General features: G+C 42.5%; 1 protein-coding gene across 1 annotated transcript in view; it reads right to left on the reverse strand.

The window, feature by feature from the left end:
* Window positions 1–540: 540 nt before the first annotated feature.
* The window catches only part of LOC5564077 (xenotropic and polytropic retrovirus receptor 1), a 30087-nt gene continuing 4255 nt past the window's right edge, over window positions 541–26372 (reverse strand). Inside the window, exons 3-6 of the mRNA XM_001648354.2 lie at window positions 18429–19837; window positions 2435–2677; window positions 1678–1811; window positions 541–1020 (exon numbers count right to left, since the gene is read on the reverse strand). Of these exons, the coding sequence (XP_001648404.2) occupies window positions 981–1020; window positions 1678–1811; window positions 2435–2677; window positions 18429–19837 (1826 nt within the window). The 3' untranslated portion in view covers window positions 541–980. The remainder of the gene's footprint in view (window positions 1021–1677; window positions 1812–2434; window positions 2678–18428; window positions 19838–26372) is intronic.

Raw genomic sequence — 26372 nt, forward strand, 5'->3', positions numbered from 1 at the left:
GATAGTGCAAGAAAAAAATGGTAATGCCTCCAAAATAATCGGGAAAACGGGAGTAGACTTATGTGCAATTTTGTATGTGGAACATTAAGGTGAGACGTAATGCCAAAATAAAAAAAAACATATAGATAAACATTCACGAAACGCGACGCGAGACAAGACATAACACTTATAGTTCTTACTATCGTCAAAAAGTTTTAAAAATTACCTTTCTGTCGACCGGTTTCGGGCGCGATGTAGCCCATCTACGGGACAATGTCAGTTGGACATTGTCCCGTAGATGGGCTACATCGCGCCCGAAACCGGTCGACAGAAAGGTAATTTTTAAAACTTTTTGACGATAGTAAGAACTATAAGTGTTATGTCTTGTCTCGCGTCGCGTTTCGTGAATGTCGTGTTGTTCTTACGTTAGCACAAATCACACAAATTGATAGATAAACATGTTCAGCAAAATTTTCTTGATTGCTAATGAACTATAACTTTACCTTCTTCTCATATGGATTTCACGTAATTACATTGTAAGTCGAATAAGAACCAACTATATTTAAAAATAAATAAATTATTCTTTATTATCTCTACTGTTTTTTACATTTTTACGCTCATTCAATGTAATATTAAGTAATAACCGTCTGGAATTCTCTCAATAAATATCGCTTATTTTTGCTGTAAATAAATAATTCCATCTATAGGGACTATAGCGTTGCTTCGGTTCACACTCTGGTTCGATATGCCATCAATTTTGAGATACATCATACGCTTTCGAATTGCCCAATTAATTGAAGGAAACAGACTCAAACGACACAAGTATCGGCGAAGGGTGGTGTCGTGCAAATAGCTCGAGGGCTGGGTTGTGGGTTGCAAACGTGCTTCTCTCTCAGAGGGAAATCTAGGTCATGGGGATCGTGTTTTTGGTATGGTTCGGGTTCGGTTTCGGTTGGTAGGATTTATGGCAGGTTGGTCCCAATTGTGCAACTATCCGTGGCCTATATTTCCCACTGGACTTTCCTGTTTTGATTGGAATTCCTGTGAAAAAGACAAAGGAAATGGGAAGGGCAATTAAAGTGCTTATCTCTACGCAAACTTTTGGTATCGCTAGCTCTGAATGACATGTTTCGATCTCTACACGTGATGCTTCATACAGGGGCCCAGATAGCCGTAGCGGTAAACGCGCAGCTATTCAGCATGACCAAGCTGAGGGTCGTGGGTTCGAATCCCACCGGTCGAGGATCTTTTCGGGTTGGAAATTTTCTCGACTTCCCAGGGCATAGAGTATCTTCGTACCTGCCACACGATATACACATGCAAAAATGGTCATTGGCATAGTAAGCTCTCAGTGAATAACTGTGGAAGTGCTCATAAGAACATTAAGCTGAGAAGCAGGCTCTGTCCCAGTGGGGACGTAAAGCCAGAAAGAAAGAAGAAGAACGTGATGCTTCATACGTGACCATTGGCTAAATCTGTTCACTAATTTCGTTGCTACGAAGTACATACACCTCTCGTCACGAAATATGCTAAATATACAGGAAATGAACTCGAGGATGAACACTACACGTAGCTAACTGAGAATGACCAAGTGCACCGAAAACGTTATTCCCGAGCGTGACACTTCTAGTTACATGGAATATTATGTCTGTGACATGAATTATGCATGCAAATATCAAACGAAGGCTGTGATTTTACATTTCCAAATCCTCAGTCGATTCGGCCTCGCGGAGAAGCAACCGTTGCTCGGATTTCTTTTTAGTGTTCAATTTTTTCACCGTACGCCGATTGCGTACACCATCTTCCTCGTCCATCATGCGTAGAATCGTCGTCTGGAATTGAAAAAAAAAATGAATGGACAGGTGTTCGTTAGGGTGCGGATTATTTTTCGGAAGCTCTCAAAACCAAAAATTTGTGTGCTATTCTGGATTCAAATCACATAAGAACAGTAACCTCAATGAGTCTAACACATTAAGATTTAAAGATGGCAAGCGACTTGAAGATGAACTTTTATATTATAAAATATGAGCACCATGATATAGAACTTTGTTTGACCATTACTTGCTGAAAACTCAACCGATCCCAAATATTATTTAAAAGCTTTTGGAGACAATTTGATTGTTTAAAAACTTGTTTATCAAAACAACAAAACAAACAATATTTATTTATGAAAAATTCAAATTTAAATGAAGATTCAACTTTTTTTTTTCCTGAACATACGTTTTTACTATAAAACTGAAGTGTATAAAGTATAAATAAGAACTATAATAATGAGTTCATGCACAATCGTGTTAATAAAAAAATGAATAACAATTCAAACCCGCCCAAGAATTCTAGTTCGCAAAAGAGGAAAACTATTTTTACGCGTTAGGCAGTCTAGACCGCCGCTAACAATTATCATCACGACACGTGTCGCCGTCACTTTTAATAATACAGCCCTTCGCCTCTTACTCACCTGATCCGAACAATCCATCGGAGCAACGGAAATGTCACGCACGGCACGGAAATTACCGCAGTTGTTTAAATGCTCGTTCTCCAGCCGGAAATAATTCCAGATAAACCGCCGGAAAACTTCCAGTGGGCTGAGAATGGACACGATTATTTCCCGATCGATGTAGCCCATCTCGATGAGGCTCATGGACAGTGTCCAGCCGAACCGCAGAATCAAATCCTCCACGATTGCGAAGTAGTAGAACCACTGTAAAGAGGTAGATAGAAGTAAAAGGTAGATAGCGTAGTTACAAGTAAATCAATTGATATTAAACACTTTCTGCAGGTGTACTGCTTTCATTTGTGTAGAGCAAGGTGGGGCCAAAGTTCGACCTTAGTAGAATAATAAATATTTCTAGAAAAACTATAACAGATAAAAATAAATAAATACTAACTATGAACATTCAACATATTGGCTACAATTTTGCTGAACAAACTTGTATCTAAATATTTACTTATTATTAATTATCACAGTATTAAAATTGATAAAAAATCGCTGACTGAAATACAACATATTCTTGGTATTATGTCCTCACTAGAACAGAGCCTGCTTCTCAGCTTAGTGCTTTTATCAGCACTTCCACAGGTATTAAGAGAGCTTTCTTTGCCAAAGTTGCCAATTTCGCATTCGTATATCGTGCTTTTTTTTTGTTTTTTTTTACAAGGAGGAAATCTAATCCTCTGCAACCGGCTCTGCACCATAAGCGCTGCAATTCTAGCATAATGTGAGTGACAGCCGTTGTTACTGAATTCCAGCACTCGGCATCCACACACATTCTCTCTATCATATTGTCGGGGGACGTGTCCCCTCCGCATGTAAAGAGTATGTGCTCTCACAACAATGAAACGGGGGCAATCGAACACGACATGCTCCGCTGTTTCCTCCGCACCAGCACAATTGGGGCGCGCAGGAGATTCTGAGTGCCCAAATCTATGCAGGTACTGTCTATAGCAACCATGTCCTGACAGAAACTGTGTCAGGTGCAATTTCACTTCACCATGGTTTCTTTCATACCAATCTGACACATTTGGTATTAGCCGATTAGTCCATCTACCTAACTACTAGTGGAGTTATCCCATAACTGCTGCCAACTTCTGAGCATTGCCTCTTTACACGTGTCACGGACTCTTCTGGTACCTCTTTGGTTGAAGCATTGAACATCTTCCTTGATGATGAACCCGATCGGCGTCATCCCTATGATGCACACTGCCTCTTTAGATACCGTTCGGTATGCACTTGCTACTCTTAAGCACATGATCCTGTACGTGCTTTCCAACCGCTTTAGGTGTCTGCTCGTTCTAAGCGCTTTTGACTATGATTGGTCCTCCATACCTTAGTATGGATAGCGCCACGCTCGCCAGGAGCTTACGTTTGCTGGAAAATACAACAAAGCTGTTAGGCATCATCCTCGATAACGCCGTTATAGCCGTAGGTGCCCTTTTACGGGCATTTTCAACGTGGCTAGCGAAGCTGAGTTTGTCATCGATCATTACCCCAAGATGCCTAAGGGATTGCTTAGACTTGGTGCAATCACCTACCGAGATAAGCGCCCGTTGCTTGGACTTGCGGTTGTTGACCACCACCACCTCAGTCTTGTGACGGGCCAGTCCTAGTTTCCTAGACTTCATCCATCTTTCAACTATGGAAATAGAGTGCGCTGCTGTCAATTCTACTTCCTCCATCGATTCACCATAGTCCACTAGAGTGATATCGTCGGCAAAGCCAACAATCTTAACGCCCGTCAGAAAGGGCAGCCTCAGTACGTCATCGTACATCGCATTTCATAACAGCGGGCCCAGGATTGAACCTTGAGGTACTCCCGCGATAATTCGAACGCTTTTCTGCCTCTTATCTGTGTCTTACATGAGAATCATACCATTGAACTAGCTTTCTAGAAGCTTACATAACTGCACCGGTGCCTTGAGGCGATGAAGTGCGTGGGCTATCGCTTCCCAGCTTGCGCTATGGAACGCATTCTTCACACCCAGAGTGACAACCGCGCAGTAACGGATGCCGCTCCTTTAATGCTCGAATGCCACCTCAGATGTCTGAAGGACTGACTGGATAGCGTTTAAAGTAGATTTACCTTTTCTGAATCCAAACTGGTTGTTGGACAGGCCGTCCGCACTCTCCGTATACGGTACTAGCCACTTGATAATCAACCTCTCCAACAACTTGTCCGTCGTATCTAGTAGACAGATAGGTCTATTCGCCGGTTCATCTGGTGATGACAGAAATTGGTGTTACTACCAAAGGCGGGGATTTGGTAGTAACACCAATTTCTGTTGCTTCCATACATCCGGGAAGATTCCTTGATCCATGCAGCATTGCATCGTGATTCTGAACATGTCCGAATCCGCATTCACTGCCGCTTTTAAGGCAACATTCAGTATACCATCGGGTCCCGGTGCCTTGTTTGACGCGTATGATTTCACGACTTCTGTTAGCTCTTCGTTCGTCACCCTCGCCATTTCTTCTTCATCTGCCGCATTCGGCGCTGGGGGCCATGGGCTTGTGGGATGATGCGGGAAGAGTACATCGATTATCGATCGCAGCAACTCGGGCGACTTCTATTGGGCGCTATGGCACCTTTGGTCTTAGCCTGGGAGGGAAAAAACCAATACAAAATTTCTGTACGCTGGGATTCCGCTGTAACAAACTGTCACTGTGAGCACAGATCTCAAACATTGGACTGAGCTGGAGTTATCTGACAGTTCAAACAAACGTTGTTCTATATTTCGTGTGTAGTATCTGTGCCTCCATCCCAGGTCTTAGCCATTACCACTCTGTAAGCGTCACCCCATGTACTAGAATTGGCACTCCCGCATAGACTATCAAAGTATGCCCGTTTTCGACTCTTGATTTCCTTTTTGAAAGCCAACTTTGCCTCTCTGAATGCTGCACTGCGTTCTTCTCTTTGTGCTTCTGTGCATGCGCGTTGCATTCTTCGTCTAGCCCGAAGGCAGATTGCTTGAAGATTTGCAATTGATTCGCACCACCAGTACACCGGTGGCCTGTCCTCTCTGGGAGGGGCTTTTCTCGGCATGGAAGCATCACACACTCGTAATATCACAGGAACTTGCTCTTCACCGTTTAGGTCCAAAGCGTTCCATTCGAACCTCAGGGCTTCAGTGAATACTTCACCGTCGAAGCGCGCTGTTTTCCTACCTCGGGCTTGGGTCGAGTTAAATCGCACTGCCCTCCGCCCGTCCGGCATTATACTATAGCGAATAGATTGTAATCGCTATGAATATAACTGTCATCAACGCGCCAGTTCATGGTGTCTAAAAGGCTAGGACTACAAAACGTCACGTCGATAATCGGTTTTGCACCATTTCTGTGGACGATACTCACTGTACCCACATTTGCCGGCTCTACATTCAATGCGGCCAGGGATTCCAACAATATTGGCTTTTTCTGTTGGTGCAACGGCTACTCCACTTCACTGCCCATGCATTAAAGTCATTGGCTATCACTACTGGCTTCCAACTAACTAATTCGGCTATCATGGTTTGTCGACCATGTGGGAAAATTCCTCAATCGACCACTTTGGGGGCTATCACAAAACCGTTATTTGAGATAGAGACTATCTCTTGGATTCGGTATCGTCCTGTCGTCCCTATAGCAGCTACCTTTTTTTATTTATTTATAGTAGGGTACAAAAAAACTTCAAAAGGCACGGAGTGGGACTCACATTACGCGTGCTTAACCACTAAAAAACTTTCCCTACTGCTCCTGTGCCTCGATCCCCGCTGGAACTACATCAGGCAACTTCATCGGGGAGGGCTGTGCTCATGCATTTCGTCAATCTCAGCCTCTAGCTGTGCTGCTAGTTCGCTTTGGAGGTTAATGTCGTCAAAAACGCTGCTCACTACGATATTTCTACGGTGTCTCTGCGACTACTCGTTTTGCCCAATTGGCGGTTGAAGATCTTGCCGGGGCTTTGAACAGCTTTCTGTGCGACGACGCATACTTCCCTTGGGCTGGCCTCGCGTCAGAGCCCTGTTGAACTTCTTCTGGACGCTCAGGTGCACTTCGTTGCTCTACGATGACTCGTTCTCCACTGCTGCTGTTCGAGCTCTCCTGCTTGACCAGTTGGATACCGAGGTCGGTCCAGCGATTCCGGTAGAAGGTTGACTTACGGTTCACTGGCGCCCCGACGACCCAAAACTGGTTTGTGACGATCGATGCTACTCGGCCTAGTCCCCGACGGTGGAGCTAGCCTACTCCGGCTATGCGCTTCTTCATGCTTCGATACTGGGCTGGTGGAGTGCCGAAGTCGATCCAGAGATTCCGGTTCCCCGGAGGTGGAAAATCTCCCGAACCGATGCTATCCGGGCAGATGCCGAGGTCGGTCCTGAGATTCCGGTGGATGGAACTTCCGGTTCACAGGCGCCCCAACGATCATTTGCCGGTGCAACAACGCGATCTACTCAACTAGTCCCCGGCGGTAGACTAGCCTACACCGAAGCTAGCCGGGCAGATGCCGAGGTCAGTCCCACGATTCCGGTGGAGGGAAACTTCCCGTTCACCGGCACCCCGACGACCATTTGCCGGTGCTGTTTCGCGAATTACTCAGCTAGACCCCGGCGGTGGACTCAGCCTACTCCGACTCGACGTTGGTCGGCCAAGTGACAGGGTCGGTTCTGCAATTCCGGTTGGAGGATGAATTCCGGTTTGCAGGCGCCCTGACGACTTATTACCGACACTACGCTACGCACGCTCTACTCGGTTTAGTCCCCGACGGATTTAGGACGCTTGCGGTTTCTGGCATCATCTCGCTTTATATATCCCTGAATCGAGGGCAGTCGAATATAACATGCTCCAGTGTCTCCTTGATATTTGGACTGGCCGGACAATGTGGAGATTCTGCGTGTCCGAATCTGTGAAGATATTTCCGGAAGCATCCATGGCCTGACAAAAACTGGGCCAGGAAGATGTTAACTTCCCCATGTTTTCTGGTCGTCCACACCGACACGTTAGGAATGAGCCTGTGGGTCCACTTTCCTTTCTCCGAGTTATTCCACTCCTGCTGCCACTTGGCCATTATATACAACCTAATGATATTCCTCACATCCCTTGTGTCCCTTTGCAGGTAGCATGCGATGCCTTCAGCCAGAGTGATGCAGATGGGGATCATTCCGGCGATAACGCATACTACCTCCGACGATATAGTGCGGTAGGCACTCGCCACCCGTATAGCCATGAGCCGGAACGTACCTGCCAGCTTATCTCGATTGCGTTTGATTGTCAACGCTGCAGCCCAGGTCGAGACTTCGTATCTCAGTATGGACGATCGCCAGAAGACGCCTCGTACTGCTTCTTGGTCCTCCAATGTTGGGTCATCCCGACCAGACGGAAGAAACAAGATTATAACATACAAAGATATCGACCGTGATAATTTGATTGTGAATTTGTTTATCGGCATATCGGTCCATTTTGCTCGAAGTAAGAGGGAGCATGGAGAAGAAAGCAATGAATACTAGATGGATAGGTACCGTAAGGGAACGGCGAGAGAAATTGGATTAGATATTGAAGAGGGCATACCATATTAAACAGTATTACTTGAAACGTCACTTCCTTGTGGCTAACGTCCCCTATGGGAACGGCTTGGGTGTGTTTTGAGAATGACACTACCAAGAAGTGACGTTTCAAGTAATACTGTTTAATATGGTATGCCCTCTTCAACATCTAATCCAATTTCTCTCGCCGTTCCCTTACGGTACCTATCCATCTAGTATTCATTGCTTTCTTCTCCATGCTCCCTCTTACTTCGAGCAAAATGGACCGATATGCCGATAAACAAATTCACAATCAAGATTATAACAGAATGTGTTTCCCTGATATGATTTTTTTATATCATCAGTTGTTATAAAACATGTACCGTTAGTAGTTAAAATAACAAAAATTCTAACAAAACTTGCACCAAATTAAACTAAAATATAACAAACCCTGTTACAATTATATCAACATTATTACAGAATGTGTTGCAAGGATGTTACAAAATAACACAATTATTGCAAAATATGTTACTGTTTTCGACGTCGGATGTTATTTGCAACAAACTCAAAATGCGATGTCAAAAATATAACAAATGTTGTTATAAATGTGTTACTAAAATTATAACAAGTTGAGAACAAAGCCATCTTGATAACAAAATTTTATCAACTTCTGTTATTTTTAACTGCTGCTGATAGGAATGTGTTATAGTTTTGTTATGTGGTTCTGGTCGGGATGCTAGCTACATTGTTAGCCGCTTTCGCAGCCTTTTCGCAAGCATAGTCTATGTGGCTGTTGAAGTTCAGCCTGTTGTGGACCATTACTCCAAGGTGCCTTAGAGAGCGTTTCGATGGGATTGCGTGTCCTCCGACGTTGATCTCCAACTGCTGAACCGCCTTGCAGTTGCCGACCAGCACCACTCTCGTTTTGTGATGAGCCACTGCAGCTTGACTCCAATCATCCACGATTCAATGGTGTCTACACACTTAGATCAAATTACCGAATTCGGTAATCCATTTACCGCAATCTCAACAGCTGATTGATCGGTAATCGGTTCGGTAAACGAATAAATTACAGATCTTTCGGTAATTTGCATTTTTAATTTCAACTGTCAAAACAACCGAACTGGCGGTAATCGTTTACCGAAGAACTGTAAACTTGGGGCGCAGATTACTCTCATTGTAACCTTATTTTCTCGAAACAAAAAGAACGGAAATGGATGCATAGTTACGCTTCTTTATTTTACAACAAAACTCATTAAACCTACAGCACATAGAAATCAACATAATTTATTCATGAATTATTGCCGTAACATAATCGCTGGTGGGATCGATGCCACCTCCTTTCTGGTCGTAAACACAGCAGGCCGCGCACGGGAAACTGCAAGGAAGCAGCGGATGCTGACGGTCGGATTGCAAAAAAGTTAGTTTTTAGGTAAAACGATTATACACTACCATCATAATCGCCTTTGTCATACTTACCTGTGTAGAAAATCATTAAGATTCTGACACTATTTCAATTTCAGAAATTCCCCGAACAGTGTTTCTGCTATGCCCGAAAGAAAAACGTAGACGACTGTCATTTTTTTTCAAATTACTGAAATCGGTAATCTATCAGACCTTTTACCGAAATTTCAGTTAAATATTTTACAGTGCTCGGTGATACAAACGATTCACAGATTATTCGGTAAAATTTTTGACAGCTCATTCACAATTCACCGTAGGTCGGTAGTTCTGTCAGTGATGAACTGTCAAAAACTATTGAATTACCGAATAATCGGTATTCTTGTAAATCACCGATTTGTTTCGGTAATTTTATTTACCGACCGCGCATACCCCAACTAACAATTCAGAGCCACAAACCAGCATGCATGTTTAATTATTGTTCAATAATGGTAATGGCAGCTGAATAATAAATTTGCTCTATAAAGAGCTGAGAAGGTGCTTTTTTAACACAAACTAAGATCAATGTTCAACGTTATGCATTAGAATGAACGAAAGTTGAATCGCCACTAATTAAACGTTTCTAAAGATTCTAATTCGACTAGTCAAGATTGTTTTACTAATGAGCTGAACAAGACACGTTTCCCCCAATTAAAAAGCCAATATTCCACTAAACAAATGTATATGTATAAAAGGATATTCAGAAGACGAACTAACGTTTTACTTGCGTCGCACTTCAGCTATTCCCGCATGTTTAACATAAGCATGAATAAGAGCTGAATAAGTATCTTATAAAATCCTAATTCAGCTTCAGTATATTATAAGAACAGTTGATCCAATAGAGGCCAAAATGACGATTAACAAACACATCGTTCAGCAATTAATAAGCCTTGTAAAAGCGATCACACTATAGCTAAATTTCATAAAATGGACAAAATATCCGAAATTCGTGTTGAGTTCCGAATGCATTTCAAAGCTCATAAATTATGCTTTCTTAAAACTTTTGAAATAGCTGTTCAAAAAATAAACATGGTCAGTCTCCAGAAATGCAGAATTATTGTGAAAACAAAAATAAACATTTAAGCTTAGTATTCCGAGTAGGAGCAAAGTACTGACAAACAAAGCGTGATATTGGCTTGATTGACATAAGAGATAAAATATCTGAAGACAATATAAAAATTTTGTTTCTGGAACTTATAAACCTATAAAAAATTTGATGTACGCAGATCTAATGAATAGCTCGCAGCTATTGGTAAAATCTTGCAGAATCTAAATATGACATGCCAATTTTGTTCTAGTAGTTTATTTTAGATATCATTTCCAGATATTTCATATCATATATCTATCAAGTTAATATCACTTTTAGCTATCCATATTATATTTTCTATTGCTAAGCTTTTTTCGCCTGCTCGGGATGTTTTTCCGTACAAGAAAAGTGGAAATTTCTTTGACAGAATTAATTAAATAAATTTCTATAGCGAGCTACATTTGAAATGACATTTCTTCACAACTGAATAAATACTGCGATCTAAGAAAAATGATTTACTTGGCCATTTCTGAAAATAAAAATCCCACACATCAAGCTTTTCGAATATTTTTCTATTCAGGTGGGTTCTGAGGACTAACCCTTCAAATGATTCAAATATATTCATACAGAGAACTTTTTCTTCAATGCATACGTAAAAGGTTTATGAAAAATACAAATAAAAAAATCATCCAACTATAATTCATAAAATTATTTAAGTTAATGAATCAGTTTTGAATAAACTTAAACTTATTGTGAAATAAGATTAAACATTTCAGACTGATTTTACTTTGTGTAAATAAACATTATTTTGACCAACATCGACATAAATTTTCACACTGTGCACTAAAAATAGCCGACTGAACTCAGCTTGGATCAGCACTAAACAGCAGCTGAATAATATGGTTGTTCAGTTGTAGATCAGCGTGCCATGTGTTTATTAGACGTTGTCGAATAGAAGCTCAAACATGGTCAATATTCAGCTATGAGAAGTTTATATTTTGCACTGGACGGTGTAGTCATCAATTCTAGGATGGCGCAGATAGCAAGGCATACCGCTGACGATTGGAAGGTCTCGAGTTCGAATCCAGTATCCAGGCGATTTTTAAATAAGATTGTTATACTATCATAATAATTGTGCACGCTACATTTACAAAGTGCCTAGAAAAATCTTTTTTTGTTTTTATTAGTTTTAAATTATTTTTGGACAAGCCGTATAAAAGCTGAACTAAATGCTTGTAAAACGTTTTTAAAGCTGAAAAATAAAGTTGATATTCAACGACATGCTTTAAAGTTTCTCCAAATTTGTGTGAACAATGCTTGAACAAAGGTTGGCCATGAAAATTATTAAAATGTTATAAAACATGATGCTGGATAAAACTGCCATAATGGTGTTTGTTAAATGAGTGAATGTTAGTTGGGACTCTGATTGAGTGTGTAGCGATTCCGCTGTCAGCATCTCCACCTCCTCCACAGTCTCGCCAGTTATCGCAAGAACGACGTCATTTGCGAACCCGACTATCTCGAATCCATTCGGCAGTGACAAGATTAACACTCCGTCGTACATCATATTCCACAGTGTTGCACCAAGTATGGATCCCTGTGGAACTCCCGCCGTTACTTTCGTTGACATCCGTCCCTGGTTTGTGTCGTAAACCAGCATCCGGTTCAGAAAGTAGCTTTGCAAAACTTTACACAGATATTCGGGAATACGCATTATGTGTAGAGCGGCGGCGATAGCCTCCTAACTGGCACTGTTGAACGCGTTCTTAACGTCTAACGTTAGCACAGCGCAGTATCGATTGCCTCTCCTCTTCTGCTTAGACGCTTTCTCCGCGCACGCGGTGACTGTCCGAAAAGCATCCACCGACAAAGTCTTTTTACGGAATCCGAACTGCCTTTTCCACAATCCGTTCTAGCCTGCCGAGGATGACCTTCTCCAGAAATTTGCCAAGAGTATCCAGCAAGCATATTGGTCTATATGAAGCAGGATCTTCTGGCGGTTTTCCCGGTTTTGGCAGCAACATCAGCTTCTGAACCTTCCATCTGTCTGGGAAGCAGCCTTCCGCTAGTCACTTCTGCAACGCTGTCCTGAATATGTCTGGAAACGCCATAATTGCTGCCTTTAGCGCTACATTAGGGATACCATGTGGTCTGGGGGCTTTGTTCAGCTTCAATCCTTTCGCAACCGTTATAAGCTCGGCGTTAGACACTTGGATACCGGCTTTTTCTTCATCTACGTCAGCGTACGGTGTGGGCGGCCACGTGGCGGGAGCGTAGGAAAGCGACCGTCCACTATCGCCATCAGTTTGTAGGGGCACATTTCAGCTGGGGTAACTGGGCCCTTGATCTTCTTGATCACTACTCGATAGGCGTTACCCCAGGGATTTGCGTCAGCTTCCCGGATCAACTCCTTGTAGCAGTTCGTTTTACTCGTCGCTATCTCCTGTTTGAACGCGGCTCTGGCCAGCCGGTAGGGCGCTTAACGCTCTTCCTGGCTTTAGATCTAGCTCTCTGCACGCGTCTTCTGGCTCTTAAGCAGGCTGCGCAAAGGGTGATGAGTCTGTAATTCCACCAGTATGCAGGATGCCGCTGATTCCTTGGCTCCAATTTTCTCGACATAGTTGCATCACACGCTCTCGCCAACGCTTCTGTCAGCTCTCCTGCATCCATGTTTGGAGCGTCGCTTACTACTTGCAGTGCTGCGACGAATAGATCCTTGTCGAAATCCTTCGTCTTCCACCTACGTTCCCCAACTCCTCCACTGCCATATTGTGCAGTAACTTCTCTGGCCAACGCAGTAGTGGATCGCTTGATGGTTACTGTTGGTGTATTCTTCGCTAACTCTCCAGTTCATATTGGTGATCAACGCCAGGCTGCAAAAGGTCACGTCGAAGATGGATTCCCTACCGTCTTTGCGAAATGTGATAGCGAGACCGTCGTTGCATAGTCTTACGTCGAGCTTCGCTAGAGCTTCCAGCAAACTGTATCCTCTCGCGTTGGTCAGTCTGCTACCCCACTCCACGACCCAAGCATTGAAGTCTCCTCCGATGATTACCGGCGTTCGACCGATCAGCTTGTCGGTTAATACATCCAACATCTGGATGTACTGCTCCAGCGTCTACCTCGGGGAGCGTAACAGCTGCACAATAAGATTCCGTTAATTTAAACGATCACGAAACCCTCGTAGTCGAACCCTCCTTCATGGATAGGGAATCGGCCCATAACTTGAGATCACTAACCAATTGCCGTTATCGAGATGAACCTGATACGGTTCTGCAATGAACACAATGTCGCACTTTGTGTCCGCTGTAGACTGTCACAACAGTTGTTGTGCGGCGTCGCTATGATTGAGGTTCACTTGTGTCATCTTCATCATCATTACTGCCCTGCCTTCGCCTTCGCCTTTCTATAGCTGCTACCTGTTGAGACCTATCCGTTACGAAGTCCCCATTGTAGGCTGGTATGCGGTATGGGTCCGATAGTAACACCACGTCGGTCTTCGTTTCCGACACTGACTGCTAAAGCAGCTATTGGGCTGCATCACAGTGGCTGAAATTCAATTGTGTTGCTTCCGTTTCGGCTGTTTTGATACTCCGCTTGTGCCCGGACATTTGGGTCCACCCGTTAAGTGTCCGTTATCTGCTTTGTCGACACATATTGGGCTTGACGTATGGACTTCGATGCCGAATTTTCTGCACAGCTTGCTTCTGTCGGAACCGTTGCATTTTTTACTAAAGCGTCAGAAACTAAAGTCAATGTCTTAGAAGGAAGACGAGTGGGATCTAAAATATGTGAAAAGAGTTGCAGCGGTTGCCAAGCTTTGTGACTACAGCAAAGATCAAATGATGGAGAATATTGCTGATGTGGTCCACTCACACGCATTAAATCAGAAAGTGTGCGAAGCGGGCCGGAAAATCATGAAAAAAAGGTGGCAAACTCACTGAACTCTTGGATAAGATCCACGGGTACGAAATCGAACATCTAAACGAACAAACTTTCCTGAAAAATCATCAAAATACTAATTCAACATATAAGCAAGTAGCAGCCGTTGAATATGAGCAACGAATGCATGGTGGAAGTTTTCGCCCTCAGCATTCTTTTGTTTCCAAAGCTGTGAGCAAGCCTTACACGGTGGCGTATAATCAACCCAGATCGGTTGAGAATTTTCGTGGTAGAGGAACTATGCGAAGAGGAATGAATAGAAGCGTCGGAGCTGTTCAAAAGCCTTGCTGGAGATGTACCGGGACTTTCCATCGCCCGTATGAGTGTCATGCGATCAACAAGGTTTGCGGCAAATGTCAGCGTGTTGGACATATCGAACGAGCTTGTAACCAGATGTTACAAGCACCATCAAGGGAACGTCATGTTACAAATGACAAAGAAATATCTCCGCCCCCCGAAAATGATAAGACAAAACATCTAAGAATGCTTGCGAAGTCTATTTTTTTTACTGGATCCAGAGTGAAGAGGATGAATTTGTTTTCTTGAAGAATGAAGCCTTGAAATCAATCAAAAAATTTGGTTACTTCAATCATGAAGATGAGACTGAGTTGTATGTCGATGCATCACCTATCGGCCTCGGGGCAGTACTTGTGCAGTAGAATAATGATGGTCTTCCAAGAATTATTGCATGCGCTTCCAAAGCCTTGACAGCAACGGAGCAGAAGTACCCTCACACACAAAAGGAGGCACTTGCTATGGTCTGGGGCGTAGAGCGGTTTTCGTATTACCTAATGAGCAAGAATTTCACAATTCGAACCGACTCCGAAGCTAACCAATTCATATTTGGAAGCATTAATCGTACCAGCAAGCGTTCAATGACACGGGCAGAATCATGGGCCTTCGAAATCGAATATTGCGGATGTTCTATCTCGTCTGATTTGCAAGACTCAAGTAGACGAAGCGTTCGACGAAGATAATGATAGAAATGTCATTTATGCATTGGATGCGGAAACTATGGATATCACCTGGACAGATATTGAGCTGGCTTCTGAAAATGACAACGAATTGGAAGAAGTTAGATCGGCTATTGCTTCGAATAATTGGCCTTGGCATTTACGACGTTACGAATCAGAAGCAAGCGAGTTGAGAGTATTGCACCCCATGATCTTCAAGGGAGATAAGATAGTTCTTCCAAAGGTTCTTCGGAATAAAGCACTGGAAATAGCACACCAAGGACACATTGGTTGCGGAACTACGAAGAAAATTATGCGGGAATATTTTTGGTGGCCGAACATGAGCAAAGAGGCGGTCGAGTTTGTCAAGAAATGTGAGACTTGTTTACTAGTTTCAAGTAGAAACCCACCTATTCCACTAAGTAGCCGTCAGTTACCTAATGGGCCTTGGGAAATATTGCAAATAGATTTTCTAACCATTCCGGGATGCGGTTCAGGACATTTCCTCGTCGTTGTGGATACCTATTCGAGATACTTCACACTATTGAAATCAAGCACACCGACGCAAGAACAACAAATGCAGCTCTCTGTATGATTTTTTCGACGTGGGGAATGCCTCTTATTATGCAAAGTGATAACGGGCCTCCATTTCAAGGCAATGAGTTTGTAGAGTATTGGGAAGCAAAAGGAGTACGAGTGCGGAAATCCATCCCGTTGAGTCCTCAATCAAATGGTTCCGTTGAACGTCAGAACCAAGGAATAATAAAAGCTGTGACAGGAGCTATAGAAGATGGCAAGAATTGGAGGGACGCTTTAGAGGCATACACTCATTTGCATAACACACTGAAACACCATTCACGTCTAGGGGTCATCCCATTTGAGTTGATGGTGGGATGGAAATATAGGGCAACTTTTTCATGCTTGTGGAAACCAGATCCATCAAAGGAAGTAGATAGAGAAGAAGTAAGAGAGTACAATACAGTTGCAAAATCTCAACAGCAAAAAGTATGCCGACTATCACAAAGGAGCGAAGGATACCGATATTGTAGTGGGAGACAAGGTTGTTGTTGCAAATTACCAACGAAATAAAATCGATCCTACATTCTCTAAGGAAAGATACACCGTGAGAGCTAGACAGGGAGCTAAAGTTGTCATACGAAATGACTTCGGAGTACAAATGGCAAGAAATGTTCAAGACATCAAGCGTAACCTAACAATCCCACAAAACCAGGAAAACGGCGTTGAAGACGACTTCGTGGATATGCACGGACATTGCGGAAAGTCATTGGATAACGTTAATGAAACTGGACAGACAGACGGTGAAGTGATGATAAAACACAGCATTCCAGGAAACGAAGAAGCATCAGAGCAAAATACCAATTCCATGCACCGTACACTAAACAGCAAACCGAAGCGAGTCTTTTGTAGGCCAAAAAGATTCGATGATATGATTTTATATAATGTTTGTTCATAAAGAGTAGAGGAGGAGCAGAATGTAGGGAACGTAAGGGTTAAGATGGTGTTGAGATGGTAACTAGGAGTAATTAGGAAAAGAGAGAAGAGTTCAGTTTCGTTTCATTCAGAATGGAAAATCACTACACTTATGACCCTTCCCGAAACGCTTGAAGCAAACTTCAGCAGGCTGCTATATGCTCATCCAGCAAACCGACCAGCCTACCTTGAATATGCCCAAGTTCTTCGCTTTATTAGCCTCTGCAACTAGCAGCCTTATCGCCGCCACCTGGATGCCCTGCGGGCTCTTTCTGAGGTGGATGGCCTTACTGGCTACGTCGATGTCCCACTGCTCTTTGAGGGTAGCCGAGACCTCCGCTGAACCAATAACCTCATCCAGATTTTTACACTGGAGAGTCACTTCTGCAGTCATGGATCTTCCATAAACCTCGTCGCCAAGTACTTCTTGTGCTAGTTGCTTATAGGCTGCACCCCTTTGCTTGGCGTCCTTCTTCAAGACTAGGATCATTTCACTGACCCTAGTCCGCCTTACGCTCCGCATATCTGCGCCCAATGGCGATAGCTTCTCCGTGCTTCACATCGCCTCCAGAACCTCGGCGTATTTTGCCTCCTGGCATAAGTTCTTGTCTTTTGAACACCCTTAACCACCTTTAAAAGTTTGGGCTGCATGGTTTCCTCATGTTCATCCGTCAAGATTGTCCTATCCTTAGCAGGCATCCATTTACAATGTGGACATAAAAAACCCGATATGCTGAAGAGAGAAATCATACCCGAAGAATGGGGGAAACCATCAATTTGTTCGCTATAATTTATTTCCTTGTGGATTGATGCTCGAGTAAACTTTTGCGGACACCCGTAATTAGCTCAAAACGAATTTGTCTTTATTGAAATTTTAGTTTAGGTTCGGTAATTTATACAACCATTAACACATTAGGATATAATAGTCCTGACAGTATAAGAATTTATGTTTTCGTTTTTTTCCATATATATTTTATATAAACCTACAACGCTTTTCGGAGACGAACCAGTGAAAGGTTGAAATGGATGAACACTCTGTGTTTACCATGAGGATTGTAAGAAGGATTTTTTTTTCTATTTGAATAGCCATATTTTACTTGTTAAACTTCACTAAAATTTGTTCACACAAAATTACAGAATGCTCAGCGTCAATTGTTTGAATTATGAAACAACATTATCATTTAAATATGAGTGGTTTCTCCATATGTAATATAATGTATGCAGTGTAATAGATGCATTTAAAAGCCATGACAATATGTGAAAATAACCAAAAGTACTTCGACGCGTTATTAATTTTGAAGCACCCCTCCTCGCTTATTTAGCAACGTTGAGCGTAACCATAGATAGAATAAAAAGTCCACTGTAAAAGCTAGTACTTTTGATCGAGTGACAAGTTAAGGTGATTATAAATGAAGTCAAACTTCGAATTTTTCAAAGTTCACAGAACTAGAGAACCTGACACCGTTTGCGTTGAAAATTATGATGATAAACTGGATGCATTCTGGTGATGGTCAAACGATCAAATTTTCAGCTTTGTTTATAATTATCTTCAAAGGACGACGAAACCCATCCCCCATGTTGCATGATTTAAATAGAATACTTACATTTGAACTGTACACCACCTCATCTCGCAAAAATGTATTGTCGTTAGCTTTCGCGTCGAACAATCCCCAATCCATCTTGATATCCCAGGTGTACGCATAACACGACGACACAATCGAAGCAATGATCCACATATAGAACCACGGGTTATCTACGCTTTTCTCGTACTGATCCCGAGTGGCTTGTGTCAACGAAGAGAACGCCACCACGAAGAACGACGTTGAATACTTTACGGCGTTGGCCAAATGAGGATGTGCATCTCTGGTATCGCGAAAACGCCGCAAGCACTGTGCCATACGAAACCATGCCGGAAGCATTGCCACTATGGGTCGTATCCACAGTGAGTTATCAATGCATTGATTCGGATTTTCCACATGGTTCCAGTTGGTGATGGTTGAGTAGAAGCAGATGAAGTACTGCAGATCCAGAAATGCGGGAACAATACTGTTTAGCTGATCTGCCAGCCAGAAATCGGCAAAATTGACATAGAAAAATGGCGCCATAACTATGCGACTAATGATTCTGATTGTCCAAAAACGAGCCTCATGGCGAAAAGTTTTCGTTGGATTAAATAGAAATGCTGCCATCAATAGATATAACGCTAGAGGGCTTAGATAAGCCGGTATACTGAGAGATTCTGCGTAAAGATAACTGAGGACACTCAGTGTCCATATAACTCCGAATATCGATGCCAACTCCATAAGGTGTTGCTCAGATAGATGGTTGCGTGGATCTAACTCGAATATCAGTACATGATTCACGCCAGATGATCGCCATCCGTAGACATTTATACCCCACAGAAACAGAAACTCCACTATCAGAAGTGGTCCACGGTACAGTCGAAATGCAACAATCCAGTCATCCTTACGGTCGTAAAACATGGCCGATAGCAAAACTGCCACACAAAGCACTAAGAGAGATCCGGAAAATAAACCCACTTTAAAAGTGGTCCATGGGCTTTGCTGCTCTCCTAAAGGTGGCACTCGAAGACGCTTCATTGCCCGTTGCCGATCGCCACCTTCGATTTCGTTAGTCACAATGTTCTCCGTTTCGTGGATCAATCGGTCGATGTCTTTGTTCACGTAGAAATGCGCTGATTCCACGTGCTCGGCTCGCCATCGTGCTCCAAAATCTACGTTCAGCAGTTTGTCGTGTTTCTTCAATATCTTGCGGAATCCGGTGAAGTTGAGATTTTGATAGTTCTGCAGCAGAATCAGACTCAAATAGAACTCGCTGAAGGCAAGTTTCAGTTCCTGGATTTTACGAACGGAGACATTTTTCTTTCGTAGCAGGTTTTTCTTCACCCTGTTAAGATTATCTTTCTTCTTCTTGGTTGACTCTTCGAGCTCGAGCGTTTCGCTGAGCTCCGTCCGAAGGTTGGCAAATTTTCTAGTGGCTTCTGCAAGTTTTTCTGCAAAAAGAAGGAGATAAAATAACACTACAATCAGTGACATGATGGCATTTTAAGGACAGGATAAGCTTGATCGATGAGCAAATGAAACCCCAAAAGGAACAATTATAATACTATGACAAACATGAATTCGAGATTTACACCAAACGTAAATATAAGAACGTGTACATTTACCGTCGAGCTACCATTCACCGTGCATTTTAGAAAAAAATGCACTTCAAAAAATTATATAACTTTTCCAAATAATTTGAAGCGTACTAGAATACCACTACGTAGCGTAAAATTGTATCATAATTCAAGGAAAAATCTAAAACTAGTGATGCAAAACAAAAAATTACTCAAAAACTATGTTTGAAAATTTCATGTTAAGGTCGCCTTGTACCGTTCTATGTCACCATTTACCGTGCACAGTAGTGCACCATTCACCGTGCATATAGTTTTCGACATGATTTTTTTTTCGCACTTTGAAAAAACATTGTTGATGGAGCAAGTATGTTGCTAGTTGTGTGCGCACTTATTTCTAAGAGTATTCAAATCTTCATTCACAATAAAAACCATAAAAAGTTTAAAAATTGGTTAAATAATTATTTTTTCGCTCAAATCGTTATAGGAGGTTTGACTGTATTGTCCAAGCCATTCCATATTCACTCAGAAACTAAATATTAAGTAGTTCAATCACGACATAACAATAAATCTAGTATTACCTATTGATTTCATGCCTTTTACACTAATGCACGGTAATAGGAACCATATATATTGAAAAGGATCCATTCATCGTGCATTTGGGTTTCGACTGAAACACAATACAAAATTCTAATTTGCATAAAATCTCATTGCTCATACGATGAAATACATCTTACTAATAGTATCCGCAGTGAAAACTTGTTGAGATTTCAGAAAAAATTGATACTCTAGCTTTAAAATGAAAATTGTGAATTTTTAACGTTTCTACTAAGAGTGTTGAAAATTCTCATTATCAAACAGAATTCACATGATTTTGACTACATAAACAAGGTTTTGCAAAATGCTTTGTGACAAAAACTACTTATTTTCTTTAGTTTTATCTTATTTTGCTGACAAAAGAATAATTTGTGGAAATTGTATGAATATTCTGTAGGAATTTGTATATGTGCACGGTGAATGGAGGCCGCACGGTGACTGGTAACTTAACGGTATATTACATTTCATTTGATTTAACTTTAAAAAAAACTCTTGCATAGAATATTGTATACAAGTTACATACTGAGGCCAGCCTGTTGTTTCAAATAAAATGGCAAAATGGGATGAATGAGATGGAGGTCATTTTGCTATATTTTTATTTATTTATTTATTTATGGGGAAAAACCCGTTGAAGTGAACTCCTTTCGAGTTTCTTCTGCAATAGGCATAAAACCAATCTATTTTTATTATTTTTTCCGAACATTTTTACAAGCTTGTAGCATTTTCCAGTGAGTTGTACTCTTTTAAGGAATTTGCTACGAATCTCATAAATTAATTGCATACATTAATACATTATGAACAATTTTTTGGAATTCAATATTCAAAGATTATTTCAGATATTGGTGATAAGTGAATTTGATGTTGAAGCGATGACGGTGGCGATGAATGGCGGCGGGCAGTTTGTGGGCGGATGATTTGTGTTAGTTGGCGGTGGGTTGGTGGTAGGCAGTGGGCGGTAATTTGTGGCTGATGGCGGGTGGCGGGCGGTGGGCGGCAGTAATCTTGGTGGCGAAAGAGGAAAGCAGAAAAAAGGACGACGGATGAGTGGCAAATACAATCAAATTAAATAACGAGAAATATTCTGCTTGATCGACGTTCTCATCAAATGTTTGAAACACACTGTGCTCATTGGTGTTTTATAGATGGGCGGCAAGGCATTGTAAAGTTTACTGGCAATGTATGTAAACTTTTTCTTCCCCATTTCGGTTCTAGGTCTGAGCAGGAACAGATTACCTGCTTGTCTGGATGCGTGGTTGTTATTCATCCACCTCAACGGTATGTTGTGATGAGTTACGGATGAGGGTGGCACAATTTGTTTCATAAATACGATAAGCTGCATCTCATACAACGCTCTCACGGACAATATGGAGTTATTGACATCGTTGTAAAGTGAGACAGTCGGGAACAAGTACGGTTTTTTTAACACGGTTTTCAAACATCTATTTTGCAATACTTGCAATTCTTTCAGTCGAGGATTTAGCAACAGCACCCCAGATAGAAACGAGATATTGCAGTCTTGAATGAATTAGTGCGAAATATAGCTTCACCAACCAGGAACTCGGGAAAGGAACTTGTCCTGTACTGGTGTAAATTTCTCCCTCTTACAACAATATTACACAAGTAATCTGGCAAAAGATTGTTCGTCAGTTTATATATCAGTTCAAGCACATTGAAAGTAATACGTTGCTTAATAGACTGCCATTGCAGTGTCTCTAACATAGTTCGAACAGGGGTATACTTATTACAACATAAAATAAATCTCATAAATTTGTTTTGCAATTTTTGTAGTCTTTTCAGGTGTATGTCACTAGCGAGGTATAAAACCTATGAGCAATAGCTAATGTGTGGCGCAACTAATGTTTTATATAGAAATATTTTACTCCAGAATGTTAACTGACTTTTCAGACGCACCAACATACCATATTTTCTAGCTACTTTTTTAACTAAACTTTCTATTTTTCAGCCGATCGACTTCTAGCTCCAGCTGGTCCACTGAGTCCGATGCGATGTCACTTGTTGTTTCCCGCGCAGATGTTGAACGTCTTTCTTCATCATACATTGCGCATCTTTCACCAGTTTGATCTCGCCGAGTAAGGAGTCCAGCTTTACAGAGAGGAAGTTTTGGAACTTTTCTATTTCACCAACTGTTGATTTCACGGCTTGTAGCTCACTTCTTGATTCGCGAACCTCGGATAAAACACTCTGAAGGTCTTTCAGCACCTGAGATTCCACTGCCAAATTCCTGATCGATTGTTGATAGATTTTGTTGCACTCAGATGAGCAGAAATAGGTTTGTTCTCGCAGCTTACGGACGGCTTTCCCGATCACATTTTTGCACTTAAAGTGTTCGCTCTTGTGACAGTAGACACATTCAATAACTTTGCGCGAATCTTTTTCAACACAAACGGCGGATTCCTCGGACATATTTGGGTTAGGCATTTAGTTTGTTGACTATAACGTTGAATAGATGAAGAAGCGAAGAGCGCAACGCGATGTATTGTAGTTGTACGCATGTATTGGATGGTGTAGATATATTAGCTCTATTGATGCTCTTCTCCAAAGAAAAGGATGGGTATAGTTACCAGAATAATTGTGATAAACTTTAATTATGCTTTCCACGGGTCTTAGACTTGGGTTCGACAGGATAACGATGTTGACGCTAAAACAACACTCCCAGAACACTTTGGGTATATTTGTTCTAATAATTTCCTCGTATTTCCTGAACTGGATCGATTAATTTACACAGCGTTTTTTAGATGATGTATGCAGACCACAGTGTTGCCAGATCAACATTCAACTCGATGTAACATTTTTTAACTGTGAAGCTAAAAGCTCTACCAATCTGGAATCAGATTTAGCAGCACAATTAAGGATGAAACTATATATGTCATAGAACGATGAAAAAAAATATTATAAAAACAAGGCTGGGGAAATTGTTTTGGGAGTAAATGAATTCTCTTGAGTAATTTAACGAATACATTATGAATAATAAGTTTTTTTCATTCTGAAATTTTAAGGTAAAGTCAATTATATTGTTGAAAAATAACTTCTTTGGATTTGTTATTTTGCCAGAACTATACAGATTATTTCATACTCATGTTTATATGAAAAATTAAAAAAAAACAACAACAATTAATCTTTCATAACATAAAACAGTTCAAATACAATAAATATAATCTCATACAGTGTATCAAGTTTTGACGAAAAATCCACGATGCAGCTTCGAGCAACGTGGAAGACGAAGTCAGTATAACATGACACGCCTCTTTTGAAGACAAAACTCCGCCTGTAGGAAGCGGAGTGTGAGAAGATAGTGCAGCTGTGACGCTCACAAGAAACGCAAAAGCTCTAACAGCAGCGAAAGCTCTATCGGCTAATAGGCATAATTAGGGAAAAGGATCAGCTACCGAAGGACCAACGACCCTGAAAGTTCTTTCACAAATTTATACAAAAACGATCATTATACACATCCTTCCAACCCTTTTTGGATGCAACGATAAACTAACCATACCTAACCATACCATCTACCAGAGCTGCGGCAACACACACGAGCTGAGAACAGCTTTTATAGTGATGGGTGATATGCAGAGGCGCGTGATCGGGTGGTGGCCGATCAATGAGAGAATGTGCAAGTTGAGGCTCAAAGGCCGGTTCTTTAACTTCAGCATTATAAACGTGCACAGCCCTCACTTCGGAAACACTGATGATGATACAGACGCTTTTTACGCGCAGCTCGAACGCGAGTACGACAACTGCCCAAGCCATGACGTCAAAATCATCATAGGAGATCTAAACGCTCAGGTTGGCCAGGAATTCAGACCGACGATTGGAAAGTTCAGCGCCCACTGGCTAACGAACGAAAACGGCTTACGACTAATTGATTTCGCCACCTCCAAGAATATGGCCATACCGATACACCTGGAGATCACCACAGCAGACAAAATCACAAATCGACCACGTTCTGATTGATGGACGGCACTTCTCAGACATTATCGACGTCAGGACCTATCGTGGCGCTAACATCGACTCTGACCACTATCTGGTGATGGTTAAACGCCTAAAACTTTTCGTCGTTAACAATGTACGGTACCGACGGCCACCAAGGTATGACCTAGAGTGGTTCAAGCAACCGGATGTCGCAGCGGCATACGCGCAGTACCTCGAGGCTGCATTACCGGAAGAGGGTGAGCTGGATGAAGCCCCTCTTGAGGACCTGCTGGAGAACAGTGAAGGCAGCCATCGACAATGCAGCTGAGAGCAATGTCGGGTACGTGGGACGGAGTCGACGGAACGATTGATTCGACGAGGAATATAGACAGATTCTGAAGGAGAAAAACGCAACGCGGGCGGTCATGCTGCAGCAAGGGACCCGGTAGAACGTGGAGCGTTATAAACGGAAACGGCAACAGCAGACCCGCCTCTTTCGGGAGAAAAAACGCCGCCTGGAGGAGACGGAATGTGAGGAGATGGAACAGCTGTGCCGGTCTCAAAAAACACGCAAGTTCTATCAGAAGCTCAACGCATCCCGCAACGGCTTCGTGCCGCGAGCCGAGATGTGCAGGGATAAGGATGGGAGCATTTTGACGGACGAGCGTGAGGTGATCGAAAGGTGGAAGCAACACTTTGACGAACATCTGAATGGTGCTGAGAGCACAGGCAATGAAGGTCGGGACAACGGAGGAAATGCCTTCGCCGGTACTGCGGAGGATTGAAACCAACCAGCCCCCATTTTGAGGGAGGTTAAGGATGCCATTCACCAGCTCAAGAACAATAAAGCTGCTGGTAAGGATGGTATCGGAGCTGAACTCATAAAGATGGGCCCGGAGAGGCTGGCCATTTGTTTGCACCGGCTGATAGGTACAATCTGGGAAACAAAACAGCTACCGGAGGAGTGGAAGGAAGGGGTGATATGCCTCATCCACCAGAAAGGCGACAAGTTATATTGTGAGAACTTTCGAGCGATCACCATTCTAAATACGGCCTACAAAGTATTATCCCAGATCATCTGTAACCTATAGTAAGCGAGTTCGTGGGAAGTTATCAAGCCGGCTTCGTTGACGGCCGATCGACAACGGACCAGATCTTTACTGTACGGCAAATCCTCCGAAAACGTCGTGAATACCAGTTCCCAACGCATCAAATTTTCATCGATTTCAAGGCGGCATACGATAGTATCGACCGCGTAGAGCTATGGACGAGAACAGTTTTCCCGGGAAGCTCACGAGACTGATAAAAGCAACGATGGAAGAAGTGCAAAATTGTGTGTTTGGTTGTTTGGAGTTCGTTTGGATCCCGCCGGGGACCACGAAAAGGTGATGGACTTTCGTGCATGTTGTTCAATATTACGCTAGAAGGTGTTAAGCGGAGAGCCGGGCTCAACAGCCGGGGTACGACTTTTACGAGATCCAGTCAATTTGTTTGCTTCGCGGATGATATGGACATTGTCGGCCGAACATTTGAAAAGGTGGCAGACCTGTACACCCGCCTGAAACGCGAGGCAGCAAAGGTTGGACTGGTGGTGAATGCGGCCATGACAAAGTACATGTTAGCTGGTGGGGCCGAGCGCGACAAGGCTCGCCTAGGTAGCAGTGTTACGATAGTCGGAGATGCATTCGAGGTGGTCGAAGAGTTCGTCTACCTTGGATCATTGGTGACGGCTGACAATAACGTTAGCCGTGAAATACGGAGGCGCATCATCAGTGGAAGTCGGGCCTACTATGGCCTCCACAATAAACTGCGGTCAAAAAAAGATTCATACCCGCACCAAATGTACCATGAACAAAACGCTCACAAGGCCGGTAGTCCTCTACGGGCA

The sequence above is a fragment of the Aedes aegypti genome, chromosome 2, assembly GCF_002204515.2.
Source record: "Aedes aegypti strain LVP_AGWG chromosome 2, AaegL5.0 Primary Assembly, whole genome shotgun sequence".
Lineage (NCBI taxonomy): Eukaryota > Metazoa > Arthropoda > Insecta > Diptera > Culicidae > Aedes > Aedes aegypti.